This window comes from Babylonia areolata, chromosome 25, assembly GCF_041734735.1.
Source record: "Babylonia areolata isolate BAREFJ2019XMU chromosome 25, ASM4173473v1, whole genome shotgun sequence".
Lineage (NCBI taxonomy): Eukaryota > Metazoa > Mollusca > Gastropoda > Neogastropoda > Buccinidae > Babylonia > Babylonia areolata.
Genome location: NC_134900.1, coordinates 15340266 through 15360265, shown reverse-complemented (window position 1 = coordinate 15360265; position 20000 = coordinate 15340266). Strand labels below are relative to the sequence as shown.

Genomic DNA, 20000 nt, shown 5'->3' with positions numbered 1-20000 from the left:
CGTGGGGGGTGGGGGGGTGGGGTGGGGGTGGATGCGTGCAGTGATTGTGTGTGTGTGTGTGTGTGTGTGTCCGTACCCCGTGCTTGTGTGTATGTACGTGTTCGTGTGTTCGCGCGTGTATTCATACGCATATGTTTGTCTGTGTGCCATTTCATCCAGCTGGTCGATAGTTTTACGCCATCTAGAACAAGACTGTGGATGTATATATATATATATATATATAAAGCAGGATTTTTTTGTTTCTGAATGTAAAACTAACGCCGCTGAGAGGCCATCAAATTTAAGCATTGCCAAAGCAGCACAAAATATAAAAAAAAAAAAAAAAAAAAACCCCAGAAAGGATAGGGGGATTCCTCTTTTTTCAAGAGACGCACCCCCCACACCCGCCTACCCCCCCCCCCCCCCTCTCTCTCTCTCTCTCCCCCTCCCTCCCTCTCTCCCTCTGTCTGAAAGGGAAAAAAATAAAGTATAATCACAGCTTGCTTTTCAAAAAGCGAGGACGCAACGCAAATTTTTTTTATCTTCTCCAAAATTCGTGTGCAGCAGCCAAGACTGATCTGGGATCGGTGGTGATAACGATAACGATTCTTTCTTTTTTTTTTTTTTTTTAACTCAGATAAAGGCCAAAGCCCCTTACTGAAGGGGGTAACATTACAGAACGATAAACAAGAGGCAAAACCTTCAAGACTCACTTTGTGCTTCGCGCTTTATCCAGTAAAGGAATCATGAGGAGAGAGAGAGAGAGAGAGAGAGAGAGAGAGAGAGAGAGAGAGAGAGAGAGAGAGAGAGAGAGAGAGAGACAGACAGACAGACAGACAGACAGACAGAAGAGACAGAGAGAGAGACAGAGACAGAGAGAGAGAAAGAGATTTAAAAATATCGTTGAAAAGTGCTCTGTATTGAATATCATATATAAAATAAGCTGGGGAGAAAAAGTTATATATGTATGTATGTATAATAATAATAATGGATACTTACATAGCACACTATCCAGAAATCTGCTCTGGGTGCTTTACAAAAAACGCTTTGTTAACATTAAACATTACATCTATGTTACATACACACACCAAAATATGACCACACACACACACACACACACACACACACACACACACACACACACACACACACTGCATACATACATTTTAACAATACATGTGTATCTAACAGCTACCCTAACATATACGCACACATAGGCAGGCACAAACTTACATAAACGCACGCACACACAATACACATTCATATACATGTATGTAGTTATGTATATATATATATATATATATATGTGTGTGTGTGTGTGTGTGTGTGTGTGTGTGTGTGTGTGTGTGTGTGTGTGTGTGTGTGTGTGTGTGTGTGTGCATATTTAGTTCCGAAGCAAGCAGACTAATCCCCACTGCTGCGGCGCATCTGACGTCATTTGACTAATTCAATACTTAAAGCAATGTTGACGTTTTCTTCTTCCTGCGATAAATAGATGTGATTATAGTGGACGTAATAACACCGTGTAAATCATGTTGTGTGTGTGTGTGTGTGTGTGTGTGTGTGTGTGTTTTAATTATATCTCGATTATTCTTTTATTTCGGCGGTAAAGGAGACTTTGCTATCCCTTCAAGCACAAAGCAACAGATGGTAGATCTCTAGATCTGCACGAACCAGTCCACAACAGGCTGAGAGAACTCACTGATTCAATTTTTATGTTGACTCCAGTTAATTCAGTGTCCAATTTAGAATATCTATACGCAGTAAACACGTCAATGGTGTAGTTAGTATCACTGTATGTGTTCTGTCCAGAATTTGTATTTCTTTCCTTTTAATTGTGAACAAGAAAAACTAGGTCATGTCGTCTTCGAACACAACCTATCTTCAAGTAGGCCTAACTCAGTGGGAAGCGATTTCTTATGATTTTCGGATTTCGGAACGAATCTCAACGAAATAAACCGTTAATGAATCGAAAATACGGCTCAATTCGGGAGACTTACAACCTGTTGTTGGTATGACTGTGAAGATTTTTTTTATGCTATGTTTAAAAGCCAAATTTGGTATTGGCAGACAAAGTATTTCCAGAGAAAATGGCAATATTAAAGTTTACCACGGAAATACAGACACAGACACACACACAGACAACCGAACACCGGGTTAAAACATAGACTCACTTTGTTTACACAAGTGAGTCAATAAAATTAACATGACACACAACACAAACCAACCAAAAATAGCAAACACAAATGTCCAACAACACTCACGACGAAACATTTCGCAATCTCTTCAATGCTTCATATAAATGTATATGATTATATCCGACACACACACACCCACACACACACACACACACACACACACACACACACACACACACACACACACACACACACATACACACACACACACACACACACACACACACACACACAGAGGGGGGTCATTCGCTATCTGACGGCAATCACCAGACGACACATACCTCTCAGGCCGAATACATTTGATCTTTGTGTTATATATATATATATATATATATATATATATATATATATATATATATATATATATATATATATATATATCTGTGTGTGTGTGTGTGTGTGTTGCACAGAGTAGACTCATGACGACGTGAGGAAGTTATGAACTAAAGTCGGACGGATCTTTGTAATGCTTTGGTCGGTTGGTTTTTAGGTTTTGTCTGAAGTCACTCAAGGCAGGGCAACATGACGTGACACAAAGTGTAGCTCGTCTTCCTTAATTAAGGACCCAGGGTGACGTGAACGACAAGGCTACACGGGTTCCCTTCAATCACTGTATCTGGGATCTGCGGTAATCGAACCAGCCACCTCTGTCGTTTTGCTCTTCTTCTTCTTATTTCTGAGTTCATGTGCTGCATCTCTCACGTTCACTCGTTTGTACGCGAGTGGGCGTTTACTTGTATGACCGTTTGTTGTTGTTTTTTTTTTTTTTAACCCGCCATGCAGGCAGCCATACTCCGTTTTCGGGGGTGTGCATGCTGGGTATGTTCTTGTTTCCATAACCCATCGAAAGCTAACATGGATTACATGATGTTTAACGTGCCGTATTTGATCTTATGCTTGCGGTATACACACGAAGGGGGTTTAGGCACTAAGCAAGTCTGCACATATGTTGGCATGGGAGATCGGGCGGGGGAGGGGGGGGGTAGGGGTGGGGGTGGGGGGTCGGGGGGGGGGGGGGGGGGGGGGGGGGGGTGAACAAAGGCAGCCAAATCCTGACGACTGAGCCAGCTGAAAAAGCGCTGCTGGTCAGGGCTTGCAGTGACCAGAGTCCTCTGACGATCCGATTACCTGCATGCTTGACCATCGTGGGGGTCAGTGGGAGAGGAGCGGTGGGAGTTGGGGGGCTGAGGGGGGAGGGGGGGGGCCGGTGGTGGTGGGATGGAATGACAGTGGGTGGGGTGAGGATGAGGGGCATTTCATGGGGCGACAAGATGGGGAGGGATGGGGAAAGAGAGATAGAGAGGGAGCGATGGAGGAGGAGGAGAGAGGGAGCGAGAGAGAGAGAGAGAGAGAGAGACAGACAGACAGCGACAGAGACAGAGGGGTGTGGGGGGAGACAGGGAGAGAGAAAGAGTGAAGACGAAAGAGCGAGATGGTGGGGACAGAAAGAGAGAGAGAGAGAGAGAGAGAGAGAGAGAGAGAGAGAGAGAGAGAGAGAGAGAAGAATGGAGGGAAGGAGAGAGGGAACGAGGAAGGAGGAGAGAGGGAGAGAGGGAGCGAGGGAGGAGGAGAGAGGGAGAGAAAGAGAAAGAGAGAGAGAGGGAGGGGGGGTTTGAGGGAGGTCAATCGCTATCTGACGGCAATCACCACCACACTACACATTCCTCTCATGCCTAAAATCCCCCCCCCCCTCCTCCAATTTATGTCCTAAGACGTGATCTCACCTCACTAGCTCCTTCTGTCGCACTCCCCACATCTCCCACATCCCCTCCCCTACCCCCTCCCGCCCCCCGCCTCCCTTACCGCACCCTTCTCATGCTCTGCCAAAGGATAGGCATATATGTTGTGCTCTTTCGATCTCTGTCACTGACCAGCATTCTGTCTGTCTCTATGTCTGAGAGGCAGACAGAGAGGGAGAGAGAGAGAGAGAGAGAGAGAGAGAGAGAGAGAGACAGACAGACAGACAGACAGACAGAGAACCGGATCGAAAGAGGGTAGAGAGGGAGAGGGGGGTGGGAAGAGAGAGAGAGAGAGAGAGAGAGAGAGAGAGAGAGAGAGAGACAGAGACAGACAGACAGACAGACAGACAGACAGACAGACAGACAGACAAAGAACCGGATCGAAAGAGGGTAGAGAGGGAGAGGGGGGTGGGAAGAGAGAGAGAGAGAGAGAGAGAGAGAGAGAGTGAGAGTGGGTGGGGTGGAGAGATAGATAATAGAGGTAATCAGAATAAAAGATAGACAGATATATAGACATACAGATATATATATAGATAGATAGATAGATAGATAGACAGACAGACAGACAGAAACGGATAAGCAGTTATACATACAGACGGACGGACGGACAGACAGGCAAACAGACAAACACACATACAGAAAAACACGTATAGACATATGGATAGACAGATACACAAACTCAAAAACGCAGACACACACAGAGATAATCTCACTTTGACAGACATAAAGACACAAAACAGACAGACAGACAGACAGAAGGACATAGACAGATACACAAACTCACTAACACAGGCAGACAGACTGACATACAAATAATCTCGATAGGAAAAACTAATAAAACTGCACGCAGGAAAAATACACACAAAAAATGGTTGGCGCTGTAGTGTAGCGACGCGCTCTCCCTGGGGGAGAGCAGCCCGAATTTCACACAGAGAAATCTGTTGTGATAAAAAAAAAGAAATACAAATACAAATCTCACTAGACAGACAGACAAACGCAGACAGACAGACAGACAGACAGGTACTCACGTAGCCCCCTCCCCCTCATCACAAGAGTTGCTGGGAGACTGTTCAGGTGAGAGAGTTGTGGGTGACACGTCCCCACAGTTCTGAAACATCACAGGTCATAGACATAATAATAATGATGATAATAATAATAATGATAATAACAACAATACTACTACTACTACTACTACTAAATAACAATAATGACAGTAACAACAACAAGAACTAAACAGTAATGACAATAAGTAAGAACAACAACAAAACTAAATGAAATAATAGTAATGGTGATGATGATGTTGACAGTAACATTACCACCACCACCACCACCACCAATCATCATCATCATCATCATCATAACGAAGAAGAAGAAGACCCCCCCTCGCCCGCCCCCAACCCTTCCCCACCCCCACCCAGTCAATTTACCACGACAACCAAACAGTGATGAAAGTAAATGAATATTTATAAGCAATTATCTACTTGACATCAAACAGCGCAATTCAAAAAAAACACAAACATATGTGATATCAGCATGCAGCTTGTGTTTCTGTACAACACCTGCGGGAAAATAAGAAGAAGGAAAATAAATACAGATAAATTTTCACGAAACCGGGAGAGACAAGCATGGGAAACAACTGCGTCGATGACTCTAAGAAAACGAATGACAAGAGTTATATCCCATATTCCTTCACGCCCTCTTCCTCTCCTGCTCTCGCCTTTCTCATTCTCTCTCTGTGTGTCTGTCTTTCTCTCTGTCACATACATACAAACACACGCACGCACGCACACACACACACACACACACACACGCATGCACAAACATATACTCGCAAACACACACACAAATACATGCATTCATGTTCGAGAGCGCGAAACACTCACCCACACACACACACACATTCTCACATACACACAGGCACACACACACATGCATGCACGCATGCACGCACGTAACCATACGCACACAGACACAAAATCAGACACACACACACACACACACACACACACACACACACTGATATCAGGAGGAAATTCCCTGTCATGTGATTGCGTTAATTTCGGTTTTGATGTATTGTCTTTGGCCATTGTGTTGGCGCTGTGAAATGGAACACCCTGTCTCTGTCTCTCTCTGGCATTCTCTCTGTTCTTCTTCTTCTGCGTTCACTCGTATGCACACGAGTGGGCTTTTACGTGTATGACCGTTTTTACCCCGCCATGTAGGCAGCCATACTCCGTTTTGGGGGGTGTGCATCCTGGGTATGTTCTTGTTTCCATAACCCACCGAACGCTGACATGGATTACAGGATCTTTAACGTGCGTATTTGATCTTCTGCTTGCATATACACACGAAGGGGGTTCAGGCACTAGCAGGTCTGCACATATGTTGACCTGGAAGATCGTAAAAATCTCCACCCTTTACCCACCAGGCGCCGTCACCGTGATTCGAACCCGGGACCCTCAGATTGACAGTCCAACGCTTTAACCACTCGGCTATTGCGCCCGTCACATTCTCTCTGTCTGACTGTCTCTCTCTGGCATTCTTTCTGTTTGGTTGACTGTCTGTCTCTCTGTCTCTGTCTCTCTCTCAGTGGCATTCTCTCTGTCTGCCTGACTGTCTCTCTGTCCCTGTCTCAGTCTCTGGCGTTCTCTCTCTCTCTCTCTCTCTGGCGTCCACCGCCCTCTCTCTCTCACTCTGTGTGTGCGTGCGTGCGTGCGTGTGTGTGTGTGTGTGTGTGTGTGTGTGTGTGTGTGTGTGTGTGTGTGTGTTTCTGTCTGTGCGTGTCTCTGTCCCTGTCTGTCTGTCTGTCTGTTTCTCCCTTTTCTTCCAATTTCTTTCCCAGGCACCTTTTAGTAATCCAGCCCTATCCTACCCAAAACCTTTCTTTCTCTGTGTCTCTGTTCCTCTCTCTCTCTCTCTCTCTCTCTCTCTGTGCGTGCGTGCGTGCGTGCGTGCGTGTGTGTGTGTGTGTGTGTGTGTGTGTGTGTGTATGTTGGGTGGAGAGAGTGTGTGCATGTGTATGGATATGAATGTATGAATGCGTTCGTTTTTATTACTTTTTTACGATGTTAATGATGATGGTGGTGATCATTCTTCGTTGTAGTAGCAGTAGATGTAGCAGCGTTAACAAAATTAATATTTTTGTGTCGTTATCGTTAATGTTGTGATTGTTATTGTTGTCACAAGGACAGATTGGAAGACTGGGCGATGCCTAAAATCTTTATCCTTGAGTAATAAAGTTTTTGAATCTTGAATTTTGAATCTGGAATCTCATCCACGCCCATCCCTCTCTCCCTCCTTCTCTCACTCACTTTCTCTCACGCCCCTTCGCCTCCCCCCCCCCCCCCCCCCCAAACCTTCCCTCAGTGGCTCCAAGCTAATTTCGAGAAAATTATTGAAAGTCAGAAACAATTCCCAAACATGACAGAATTCTGTCCCGAGTTGGTGTAGTTTTGAGGATTTTGTTTTTGTTTTTGTCTAAATCTTCCACTGAAATGATTTTTTTTTTTTTTGCATCATCATTTCAATTCAAGGTGTTTTGAAAGGCATAAACATAACTGTAGGGTGAGTAATCACGTTCATATTTATCGCAGAGGTGCATTAAAAAAAAGAAAAAAAAAGGAAGGTGAAATACAGCACTTATTATGAACAGATTTATGGACAGAACAACACATTGATCAGTCCAGTTGTGTGGTGATCGGAATGGGAATTTCAACAAAGTTTGCATCGTTTTAGAACTTTTTTTTTTTTTTGGCCGGGAGTGGGGTGGGGGAGGTTGGGGGAAGGGTGGTGATGGTGGGGGGAGTGGTGGCGGTGGGGGTTGAGAGTTCAACCAACATAGTTACTGATTTTCCTTTCTGTTCTTAAATGTGCGTATATCTGCTGACACATTTGACAGGAGAGGGCGGGGAGTGGGTTGCTGTGTTCTGTACATGTAGTGTTTATGTGCAAACCAAACTGTAAACGGAAATGGTAGAAAACGCTCAAAAGCAACACCCCCCGCCGTCCCCCTCCCGACACACACACACACACACACACACACACACAGAGAGAGAGAGAGAGAGAGAGAGAGAGAGAGAACACTGAACACTTTAATGTCAATAGCTTTACAGCCCTAATGACATGGGGGTTCATAATACAAATAACAACATGCATCAATAGTAATAATATTGATGAAAACCAAAGCCAAAACTAAATCAATCAATCTGTGCAACAAAGTGCAGTTCGACCATCCATTCAAAGTAATGGCATGTAGGAGAGAGAGAGAGAGAGAGAGAGAGAGAGAGAGAGAGAGAGAGAGAGAGAGAGAGAGAGACAGAGAGAGAGAGAGAGACAGAGACAGAGAGACAGAGACAGACAGAGAGAGAGACAGAGAGCAAAAGACTGCTACAAGACAGACAGAAGCAAAACTGGCAGAATTAACGACGTCAAGGGGTGGTAGGAAGAGTTGTGGGTTGGCAGAGGGAGGAGCTGTCCAGTTTCCTCCACATCGCGCAGCACCGTGGCACCGTCAAGTCACAGCATAACGTTAAGTCTATGTATTTATGAGCTCAGTAGCACGTGCATTCTGACAGCGTTGACTCCCCTCAGTGAGCGAGTCAGTGAGAGAGAGAGAGAGAGAGAGAGAGAGAGAGAGAGTGAGTAAGTGAGAGAGAGAGAGAGAAAGGGGTGGGGGGAGACAGAGGGAGAGAGGGAGAGAGAGAGACAAAGACAGACAGAGAGCGAGCGAGCGAGCGAGAGAGAGAGAGAGAGAGAGAGAGACAGACAGAGATGGAGAGAGACAGACAGAGAGAGGGAGAGAGAGAGGGAGAGAGAGAGATATATGGAGAGAGACAGAGAGAGAGACAGACAGACAGAGGGAGAGAAAGCGAGAGAGACAGAGAGAGATAGATAGAGTGAGAGAGAGAGACAGACAGACACCGAGAGACAGAGAGATGTAGACAGAGAGAGAGCGAGGGAGAGAGAGGGGGGGTATATTTATTGCGCGCAAGAGAGATATACATAGATACAGAGAGAAAGTGTGAGAGTGAGAGAGACATACAGAGAGAGAGAGAGACAGAGACAGAGAAGCAAGAGAGAGAGTGTGTGAGAGTGAGACATACAGAAATAGAGAGCAAGAGAGAGAGACAGACAGACAGAGAGAGACAGACACAGAGAGAGAGGGAGAGAGACAGAGAGACAGAGAGAATGAGACAGGGGCAGGGGTCAAGACAACAGACAGAGACAGCTCCTTACACGAACTGTCAGCAGATCGACACAGACTCCCTCGGGGAAGAAAGAAAAAAAGTTTTCCCGATCCCCTCCATCCAAAATTAATCTTCATCCTCCTCCTCCTCCCACACCTACCTACCCCCTTCCTCTCTCCCTCTCTCTGTCTCCCTTTCTCTCCCTCTCTCTCTGTGCCCCTCCCCCCCCCACTCTCCATTACCTACACAAACACCCGTCCATCCATGTCTTAATCCTCCCCATCCCACTCACCCATACCAACCTACCCCCTTCCTCTCTCTCTCTCCCTTTCTCTCCCTCTCTCTCTCCCTCTGTCTCCCTCTCTCCCTTTCTCTCCCTCTCTCTCTGTGCTCCCCCCCTCTCCATTACCTACACAAACACCCGTCCATCCATGTCTTAATCCTCCCCATCCCACTCACCCATACCAACCTACCCCCCTTCCTCTCTCTCTCTCTCCCTCTCTCTCCCTCTGTCTCTGTGCTCCCCCCCCCCCTCTCCATTACCTACACAAACACCCGTCCATCCATGTCTTAATCCTCCTCCTCCTCCCCCCACCCATACCTACCTACCCCTCTCCTCTCTCCCTCTTGTCTCCCTTTCTCTCCCTCTCTCTCTGTGCTCCCCCCCCACTCTCCATTACCTACACAAACACCCGTCCATCCATGTCTTAATCCTCCCCATCCCACTCACCCATACCAACCTACCCCTTCCTCTCTCTCTCTCTCTCCCTCTGTCTCCTCTCCTCTCTCCCTTTTCTCTCCCCTCTCTCTGTGTGCTCCCCCCCCCTCTCCATTACCTACACAAACACCCGTCCATCCATGTCTTAATCCTCCCCATCCCACTCACCCATACCTACCTACCCCCCTTCCTCTCTCTCTCTCCCTCTCTCCCTTTCTCTCCCTCTCTCTCTGTGCTCCCCCCCCCCTCTCCATTACCTACACAAACACCCGTCCATCCATGTCTTAATCCTCCCCATCCCACTCACCCATACCAACCTACCCCCTTCCTCTCCCTCTGTCTCCCTCTCTCCCTTTCTCTCCCTCTCTCTCTGTGCTCCCCCCCCCTCTCCATTACCTACACAAACACCCGTCCATCCATGTCTTAATCCTCCCCATCCCACTCACCCATACCACCTACCCCCTTCCTCTCTCTCTCTCTCTCCCTCTGTCTCCCTCTCTCCCTTTCTCTCCCTCTCTCTCTGTGCTCCCCCCCACCCCCTCTCCATTACCTACACAAACACCCGTCCATCCATGTCTTAATCCTCCCCATCCTACTCACACCATACCAACCTACCCCCCTTCCTCTCTCTCTCTCTCTCCCTCTGTCTCCCTCTCTCCCTTTCTCTCCCTCTCTCTCTGTGCTCCCCCCCACCCCCTCTCCATTACCTACACAAACACCCGTCCATCCATGTCTTAATCCTCCCCATCCTACTCACCCATACCAACCTACCCCCTTCCTCTCTCTCTCTCTCCCTCTGTTTCCCTCTCTCCCTGTCTCTCTGTGCTCCCCCCCCCTCTCCATTACCTACACAAACACCCGTCCATCATGTCTTAATCCTCCCATCCCACTCACCCATACCAACCTACCCCCTTCCTCTCTCTCCTCTCTCTCCCTCTGTCTCCCTCTCTCCCTCTCTCTCTGTGCTCCCCCCCACCCCCTCTCCATTACCTACACAAACACCCGTCCATCCATGTCTTAATCCTCCCCATCCTACTCACCCATACCAACCTACCCCCTTCCTCTCTCTCTCTCTCTCCCTCTGTCTCCCTCTCTCCCTTTCTCTCCCTCTCTCTCTGTGCTCCCCCCCACCCCCTCTCCATTACCTACACAAACACCCGTCCATCCATGTCTTAATCCTCCCCATCCTACTCACCCATACCAACCTACCCCCTTCCTCTCTCTCTCTCTCCCTCTGTTTCCCTCTCTCCCTGTCTCTCTGTGCTCCCCCCCCCTCTCCATTACCTACACAAACACCCGTCCATCCATGTCTTAATCCTCCCCTCCCACTCACCCATACCACCTACCCCCTTCCTCTCCCTCTGTCTCCCTCTCTCCCTTTCTCTCCCTCTCTCTCTGTGCTCCCCCCCCTCTCCATTACCTACACAAACACCCGTCCATCCATGTCTTAATCCTCCCCATCCCACTCACCCATACCAACCTACCCCCTTCCTCTCTCTCTCTCTCTCCCTCTGTCTCCCTCTCTCCCTTTCACTCCCTCTCTCTCTGTGCTCCCCCCCACCCCCTCTCCATTACCTACACAAACACCCGTCCATCCATGTCTTAATCCTCCCCATCCCACTCACCCATACCAACCTACCCCCTTCCTCTCTCTCTCTCTCTCCCTCTGTCTCCCTCTCTCCCTTTCTCTCCCTCTCGTTCTCAGTGCCCCCCCCCTCTCCATTACCTACACAAACACATCGTCCATCCATGTCTTAATCCTCCTCCTCCTCCCCCCACCCATACCTACCTACCCCCTTCCTCTCTCTCTCCCTCTGCTCCCTCTCTCTCTTTCTCTCCCTCTTCTCTCTGTGCTCCCCCCCCCTCTCCATTACCTACACAAAACACCCGTCCATCCATGTCTTAATCCTCCCCATCCCACTCACCCATACCAACCTACCCCCTTCCTCTCCCTCTCTCTCCCTCTGTCTCCCTCTCTCCTTCTCTCCCTCTCTCTCTGTGCTCCCCCCCCCCTCTCCATTACCTACACAAACACCCGTCCATCCATGTCTTAATCCTCCCTATCCACACTCACCCATACCAACCTACCGCCTTCCTCTCTCTCTCTCCCTCTCTCTGTCTCCCTTTCTCTCCCTCTCTCTCTGTGCTCCCCCCCCCCCCCTCTCCATTACCTACACAAACACCCGTCCATCCATGTCTTAATCCTCCCCATCCCACTCACCCATACCAACCTACCCCCTTCCTCTCTCTCTCTCCCTCTCTCTGTCTCCCTTTCTCTCCCCTCTCTCTCTGTGCTCCCCCCCCCTCTCCATTACCTACACAAACACCCGTCCATCCATGTCTTAATCCTCCCCCATCCCACTCACCCATACCAACCTACCCCCTTCTCTCTCTCTCTCTCCCTCTCTCCCTTTCTCTCCCTCTCTCTCTGTGCTCCCCCCCCCTCTCTATCACCTACACAAACACCCGTCCATCCATGTCTTAATCCTCCCCATCCACACTCACCCATACCAACCTACCCTTCCTCTCTCTCTCTCTCTCCCCCCCCCCACCCCCCCGTCTCTCACTCTCTTCATTACCTATGTAACTACCTATCAATCGATGTCTTCATCCTCTTCCTCCTACCCCTCCCACCCATACCTACTTGCCCCCTTCACTATCCTATCTCTGTCTCTCCCCCCCCTCTCTCTCTCTCCCTCTTTATCTCCCCCTCTCTCTCTTCATTACCTATACAAACACCCCTCAATCCATGTCTTAATCATCCTCCTCCCACCCCTCCCACCCATACCTACTTGCCCCCCTTCCCCCCCTCTCTCTCTCTATTTCTCTCTCACACACACTCTTTCTCTCTGTCTCCCCCCTCTCTTCATTACCTATACAAACACCCCTAAATCCATGTCTTAATCGTCCTCCTCCACCTCACCCCTTCCATCCATATCTACCTGCCCCCTTCCCCTCCTATCTCTGTCTCTCTTCGCCTCTCCCCCCCCCCCCCTCTCTCCCTTTCTTCATTACCTATATAAACACCCACCACCCCCATCCATATCTTCATTCTTCTCCTCCCAACTACACCTCCCCTTCCTCTCTCTCTTCCCCCCCCTCTCTCTCTCTATCTCTCTCTCTCTTTCTCACTCTTTCTCTCTGTCTCCCCCCTCTCTTCATTACCTATACAAACACCCCTCAATGCATGTCTTCATCCTCCTCCTCCCACCCCTCCCATCCATACCTACCTACCCACTTCCTCTCTCTCTCTCTCTCCCTCTTTCTCCCTTCCCCCCTCTCTCTCTTCAATACCTATACAAACACCCCTCAATCCATGTCTTAATCATCCTCCTCCCACCCCTCCCACCCATACCTACTTGCCCCCCTCCCCCCCCCCTCTCTCTATTTCTCTCTCACACACACTCTTTCTCTCTGTCTCCCCCCTCTCTTCATTACCTATACAAACACCCCTAAATCCATGTCTTAATCGTCCTCCTCCACCTCACCCCTTCCATCCATATCTACCTGCCCCCTTCCCCCTCCTATCTCTGTCTCCTCTTCGCCTCTCCCCCCCTCTCTCCCATTCTTCATTACCCTATATAAACACCCACCAACCCCATCCATATCTTATTCTTCTCCTCCAACTACAACCTCCCCTTCCTCTCTCCCCCCTCTCTCTCTTTCCTCTATATCTCTCTCTCTTCTCACTCTTTGTCTCCCCCCTCTCTCTCTTCATTACCTATACAAACAACCCCTCAATGCATGTCTTCATCCTCCTCCTCCCACCCCTCCCATCCATACCTACATGCCCCCCCCTTCCTCTCTCTCTCTCCCTCTTCTCTGTTCTCCCCTTCCCCCCTCTCTCTATTACCTACACAAACACAAACATATAAGCACGTACATCATCTTCCCTTCTCCCCCCTCCCCCCCCCCCAACCCTCCTCCCCTCGCGCTTACCCCCCCCCCCCCACGTGACCCCTCCCCCCCTCCTTCTCCGTGGAATAATCCGATGACAAGATCATGATCACCTACCCCCCACCCCCTTTAAAATGACCCCCTCCCCTCCTCTCATCCCCTGGAATGGGGGGAAAAAAAAATTTTAACCCCAAAAATCAGTCACTTTGATTTGGGCACACATTTCCGGGGACCTCCATAAACCTTTCCTTGGGGGAGTTTTCGTTTTTCCCCCCGCTGAGCTGTGGACGTATACATGCCACCTTTAATAAAAGACTACAAAAAAGAAGAAAAAGGGGGGAGGAGGGAAAAAAAGGGAAGAGAAGGGAAGGGGGAGGGAGAAGAAAGGGAGGAGGAGGGGGGGGGGAAGGGGGGGAGGGAAAAAGGAAAAGGAAAAGGAGAAGGAGGAGAGAAGAAAGGGGGGAAAGGAAGGATGGGGGGAGGAGGGGAAGGGGGGAAAGAGAGGGGAGGGGGGGGAAGGGGGGGAGGGGAGGGGGGAGGGGAAAAAAAGGAAAGGGAGGGGGGAGGAGGGGGGGGGGGTTTTTGGGGGGGGGGGTTGGGGGGGGCCCCGGGGGGGGGGGGCCCCCCGGGGAAAGGGGGGGGGGGGGCCCCCCCCCCCCCCCCCCCCCCCCCCCCCCCCCCCCCCCCCCCCCCCCCCCCCCCCCCCCCCCCCCACCCCCCCCCCCCCCCCCCCCCCCCCCCCCCCCCCCCCCCCCCAACCCCCCCAAACCCCCCCCCCCCCCCCCCCCCCCCCCCCCCCCCCCCCCCCAAAAACCCCCCCCCCCACCCCCCCCCCCCCCCCCCCCCCCCCCCCCCCCCCCCCCCAACACCCCCCCCAAAAACCAAAAACCAAAAACCCCCCCCCCCCCCCCCAAAAACCCCCCCCCCCCCCAAAAACCCCCCCCCCCCCCCCCCCCCCAAAAAAACCCCCCCCCCCCCCCCCCAACCCCAAACCCCACCAAAAACCCCAAAAAAAAACCCCCCAAAAACCCCCCAAAAACCCCACCAACCAACAACAACCCCCCCCCCCAACAACCCCCCCCCCCCCCCCCCCCAAAAAAACCAAAAAAAAAACCCAACCCCCCCCCCCCCCCAAAAAACCCCCCCCCCCCCAACCCCCCCCCCAAACCCCCCCCCCCCCCCCCCCAAAACCCCAACCCCCCCCCAACCCACCCCCCCCCACACACCAACCCCAACCCCAACCAAAAACAAATTGTGGGAAAAACCCCACGGGTTCTTTTGCAATTCCCAAAATTCGTTTGTATTTTTAATTCCTTAATGTTTAAAATTTTTTTTTTTTTATTTATTTTTTATTATTTTTTAAAAATTTTTGAATTTTTATGTTAAAATTTTTGGTTTGTTTCAATTTTTTTATTTTCTCCTTTTCTTTTTCCCTTCCCTCCCCCCCCCCCCCCCAAATTTTTAATTTCCATTTTGTAACTTTTTCCCCAATGGGGCCCCCTTTCTCTTTCTCTTTTTTCTTTTTTTCCTTTTTTTTTTTTTCCCCTAAAATTTAACAATCAAAAATAAAACTTTTTATTATTTTTTTTTTTTTTCTCCTCCTCCCCCCCTTCTCCTCCTTCTTTTTCTCCTCCCCCCTTCCCTTTTTCTTCTCTCTTTTTCTTTTTCCTCCTCCTTCTTCTTTTCCTCCTCCTCCCTTCCCCCTTCCCCTTTCCCTCCTCCTCCCCCTTTTTCCTCTCTTCTCTTCCCTTCTTTTTCCTCCTTCTCTTCTCCTCCTTTTCTTCCTTTATCCTCCTCCTTCTTCTCCCCCTCCTCTCTTCTCTTCTCCCTCCTCCCCTTCTTTTTCTTTTTCCTCCTTTTTTTTTTTCTCCTTCCCCTTCTTTTCTTCCTTCTTCTCCTCCTCTTCTTTCTTCCTTCTCCTTCCCCCTTCTCTTTCCCCCCTCCTCCTCCTTCTTCTTTTCTCCCTTTTCCTCCCCTCCTTTTCTTTTTTCCCTTTTTCCCCCCCTCCTTCTTCTTCTCTCCTCCCCCTATTCCCTTTTTTTCCCTTCTCTCCTCCCCCCCCTCCCCTTCTCAAACCCCCCTTTTTCCCTTTTTTCTTCCCTCCTCTTTCCTTCCCCTCCTCCTATTCTTCTTTTTTCTCTTCTCCTCCCCCTCCTTTTTTCTTCTTCCTCCTCCTCTTCTTCTTTTTCTTCTCAAAACTTCTTTTTCTCCTTCCCCCTCCTCCCCTCTCCTTCTTCCCCATAAACTTTTTAATTTCTTTTCTTCCTTATTTTTGGGGGCCCTTTCTTTTAAATTTTTAAATTTTTCTCTTCTTTTTTCCCTCTTTAAACTTTCCCCTTTTTTTTGTTTTTTTTTTTTTTATCTCCGGCCTTGATTTTTTGGGGAAAAAGATGAAGGGAAAAAAGGGGGGGGGGAAAGGGGAAAAGGGGGGAAAAGGGGGGATAAAGGAAAAAGAAAAAAGGGGAAAAAAGAAACCCAAAAAAAAAAAAAATTAAAACCCCGTTTATTTGGGAAAAAGAAAAAAAAAAAAAAAAAAAAAAAAACAAAAAAAAAAAAAAAAAAGGGAGAGAAAAAAAAAAAAAGGCCCAAGAAAAAGAAAAATCAAAAACAAAAATGCGGGGAAACAAGAAAAAAAAAAAAGAGAAAAAAAAACACACACACACACACACACACACACACACACACACACACGCACACACACATACACACATACACACAGAGGAGATGGCAGAGAGAGAGAGAGAGAGGAGATGGCACAGAGAGAGAGAGAGAGAGAGAGATGCAGAGAGAGACAGAGAGAGATGCAGAGAGAGAGAGAGAGAGAGAGAGAGAGAGAGAGAGAGAGAGAGAAATGCAGAGAGAAAGAGTCAGACAGACAGACAGAGACAGAGAGAGAGCAAGGAAGTGAGAGGGGGAGGAGAGACAGATCCTTACACGAACTGTCGGCAAATCGACACAGACTCCCACGGGAAGAAGAAGAAGAAGAAGAAGAAGAAGTAGTAGAAGTAGTAGAAGAAGAAGCTCAAGAAGAAGAAGAAGGAGAAGAAGAAGGTTTACCCTCCATGTCGCCATCCTTACCCTCCCCCCTACCCTCCTTTGCCCCCCCCCCCCCAACCCCCAACCACCGTCTACTCTCTTTCTCTCTCTGCCTTCAGCCCTATTCGCCCATCCCCTACCACACACAGACACACGTAACACACACAGACACAGACACAGACACACAGTACAGCCACGAACATCCGAAAAGAAAGTTTTAAACCCTAATGTGACCCTCACCCCACGCCCCCCCACCAACCCACATCCTCCCTCCTCCCCACTTCTCCGTCGAAGCGATCGATGCCAAGCGTGTGAAGATCCATCCCACCCCCGACCCTCCACCCCCCACCCCTAAACCCCCCCTTCTCTTTTCCTCTCCCATCCCCCTTTCTTTGTCACCAATAACAAAGTATAAGAACAGATAAAAACAAAAGTAAAACAAAGCAAAAAAAAAAAGAAAAAAAAGCGCATAAAAGAATAAGATGCCAAGGCAAAAAAACAACAACAAAAAAACCAACAGAAACACACACACACACACACACACACACACACACACACTCACTCACACAGACACACTCCAAAACCGCGCTCAGACTGGATTTTCAGAACGAGGATAAAATAAAACAACAACAACAGCAAAAAGTCCTCAGTTAAACCTTTCATAAGCCTTTCTTCTGGCAAGAGTTTTCAATTCTTTCCATTTTCCCTTCGGCTTAAAAAAACAACAACAACAACAAACCTTTACAATATTATGTTAAGAAAGAAAGTTAGAACCTCACAATCTCTTCAATACAAAAAACACCACCACCAACAACAAAATAAGTCAGGTAAAAAAAAGGTGGGGGTAGGGGAGGAGAGAGACATGGAGGGAGGGAGGGAGGGAGGGAGAGAGAGGACCAATGGAGAGAGGGAGAGAGGGAGGGAGGGAGAGAGAGGGAGGGAGAGGACCAATGGAGGGAGGGAGGGAGAAAGAGGGAGGGAGAGAGGGCCAGGGGGGAGAGAAAGAGGGAGAGAGAGCGGGAGGGAGAGATGAAGGGAAAAAGAGAGGGAGGGATAGACCAAGGGAGAGAGAGAGAGGGAGGGAAAGAGAGGGAGGAAGAGGACCAAGGGAGGGAGAGAGAGAGGCAGAGAGGGAGGGAGAGAAGAAGGGAGAGAGAGGGAGATGGGGGGAGAATGGAGAGAGAGAGATGGAGGGAGGAAGAAAGAGGGAGAGAGAGAGAGAAGGAGAGACAGAAAGAGAGGGAGAAGGGAGAGAGAGAGAGAGTGAGGGAGAGAGATGGCATAACAACCATAATAATTATCATGACAGAAACAAAGGGAAACAAGAAAGGCAAGGCCTTCAAGACTCACTTGTGATAAACTTTTTAAAAAAATCCAATGTATTGAGTATAATGCATTTACTGTTATATTTATATTTTTTGTATTCTCTAAACTTGGCACTTTGATCTGATATTCGACCCAACAGCTAGGATCTGTCATTATTATCATTTTTTGTTCAAACAGGAACTTCTTTTGCTAAGCATGGAAGTTTTATTTATTGCAAACGTTTTGGTGTAGATAGCAGAACAAGGGAAATTACTCTGCTGGGGAACTTAGTTTGCTTTAAACTGATCTTTCTAATCTTAAACATTACATTTTGAAATTATACTCAATACATAAAAAGCTTGGATTTTTTTTAAAAAGTGCATCACAAGTGAGTCTTGAAGGCCTTGCCTCTCTTGTTTCAAAATGTAATGTTTAAGATGAGAAAGATCAGTTTAAAGCAAATTAACTCCACTAGCATTCCAGAGTAATTTCCCCTTTTTACTATCTGCACCAAAACGTTTGCAAAATAAATAAAAATTCCATGCTTAGCAAAAGAAGTTCCTGTTTGAACAAAAAATGATAACAATGACTGCTCTAGCTGTTGGGTGAGAATATCAGATCAAAGTGCCAAGTTTAGAGAATACAAAAAATATAAATATAACAGTAAATGGAGTTTGCATATAATTAGGCTTCATTCTTTATTTTTTTGTGCCAATCCCAGAAGCACAATATTGTTTTAAACAAGATGACTGGAAAGAACTGGATTTTTCCTATTTTTATGCCAAATTTGGTGTCAACTGACAAAGTAGTTGCAGAGAAAATGTCAATGTTAAAGTTTACCACGGACACACAGACACACACACACACACACAGACAACCGAACACCGGGTTAAAACATAGACTCACTTTGTTTACACAAGTGAGTCAAAAAACGAAGATGGCCTAACAACTATAGTTAAAGAAAGAGCGTGAGAAATAAACAGAGATGGCTTAACAACCATAAGAAAAAAAAAAGAAATAAAAAACAGAGATGACTTGACAACCATAAGAAAAAAAAAAGAGAAATAAGCATAGATGGCTTAACAACCATAGGAAAAAAAGAGAGAAATAAACAGAGATGGCTTAACAACCATAAGAAAAAAAGAGAGAAATAAACAGAGATGGCTTAACAACCCTAAGAAAAAAAGAGAGAAATAAACAGAGATGGCTTAACAACCACAAAAAAAAAAAAAAAAAAAAACAGAGATGGCTTAACAACCATAAGAAATAAAACAGAGAAAAATAACAGAGATGACTTGACAACCATAAGAAAAAAAAGAGAAAAAATAATAGAGATGACTTAACATCTATAAGGAAAGAAAGAGAGTGCGAAAAAAGAAAGAAATGACCTGACATCTATAAGGTAAGAAAGGGAGAAAGATAGAGATGACCTAACATCTATAAGGAAAGAAAGAAAGTGAGAAAAAAAGAAGAGATGGCCTAACATCTACAAGGAAAAGAAAGAGAGTGAGAAAAAAGAGAGAGAGATGACCTAACATCTATAAGGAAAGAAAGAGTGAGAAAAAAAAAGAAAGAGATGACCTAACATCTATAATGAAAGAAAGAAAGAGAGAAAAAAGAAAGAGATGACCTAACAACGTCTTTTTTTTTTTTTTTCCCTTCGTGCTCATCACTCATCGCTGAACAAACCTACATGCGCACTTGCACGTCTTCACAAAGAACTCCCCCTAACCCCCACCCCCACCCCCCACCCCCCGCCCCCCGCCGCCTCCCCTCCCACACACACAAAACACACTCCCCATTTTCTTTTCACAGAACCACCATTACCGTTCCCCGTTCAGCCAATAACCAATGCAGAGCTCGTGTAGGAAAGGAAGGAAGGAAGGAAAGAAAGAAAGAAAGAAAGAAAGAAAAAGGGGACTACATGGTTGGGTTAGGATTC

At 47.6% G+C, this 20000-nt stretch overlaps 1 protein-coding gene across 1 annotated transcript in view; it reads right to left on the bottom strand.

Annotated features, from left to right (window-relative positions):
- LOC143300054 (uncharacterized) overlaps window positions 1–20000 on the bottom strand; it is a 616551-nt gene that overhangs the window by 82977 nt on the left and 513574 nt on the right. The window contains exon 6 of the mRNA XM_076613609.1: window positions 4945–5024. Coding sequence (XP_076469724.1) covers window positions 4945–5024 — 80 coding nt within the window. The remainder of the gene's footprint in view (window positions 1–4944; window positions 5025–20000) is intronic.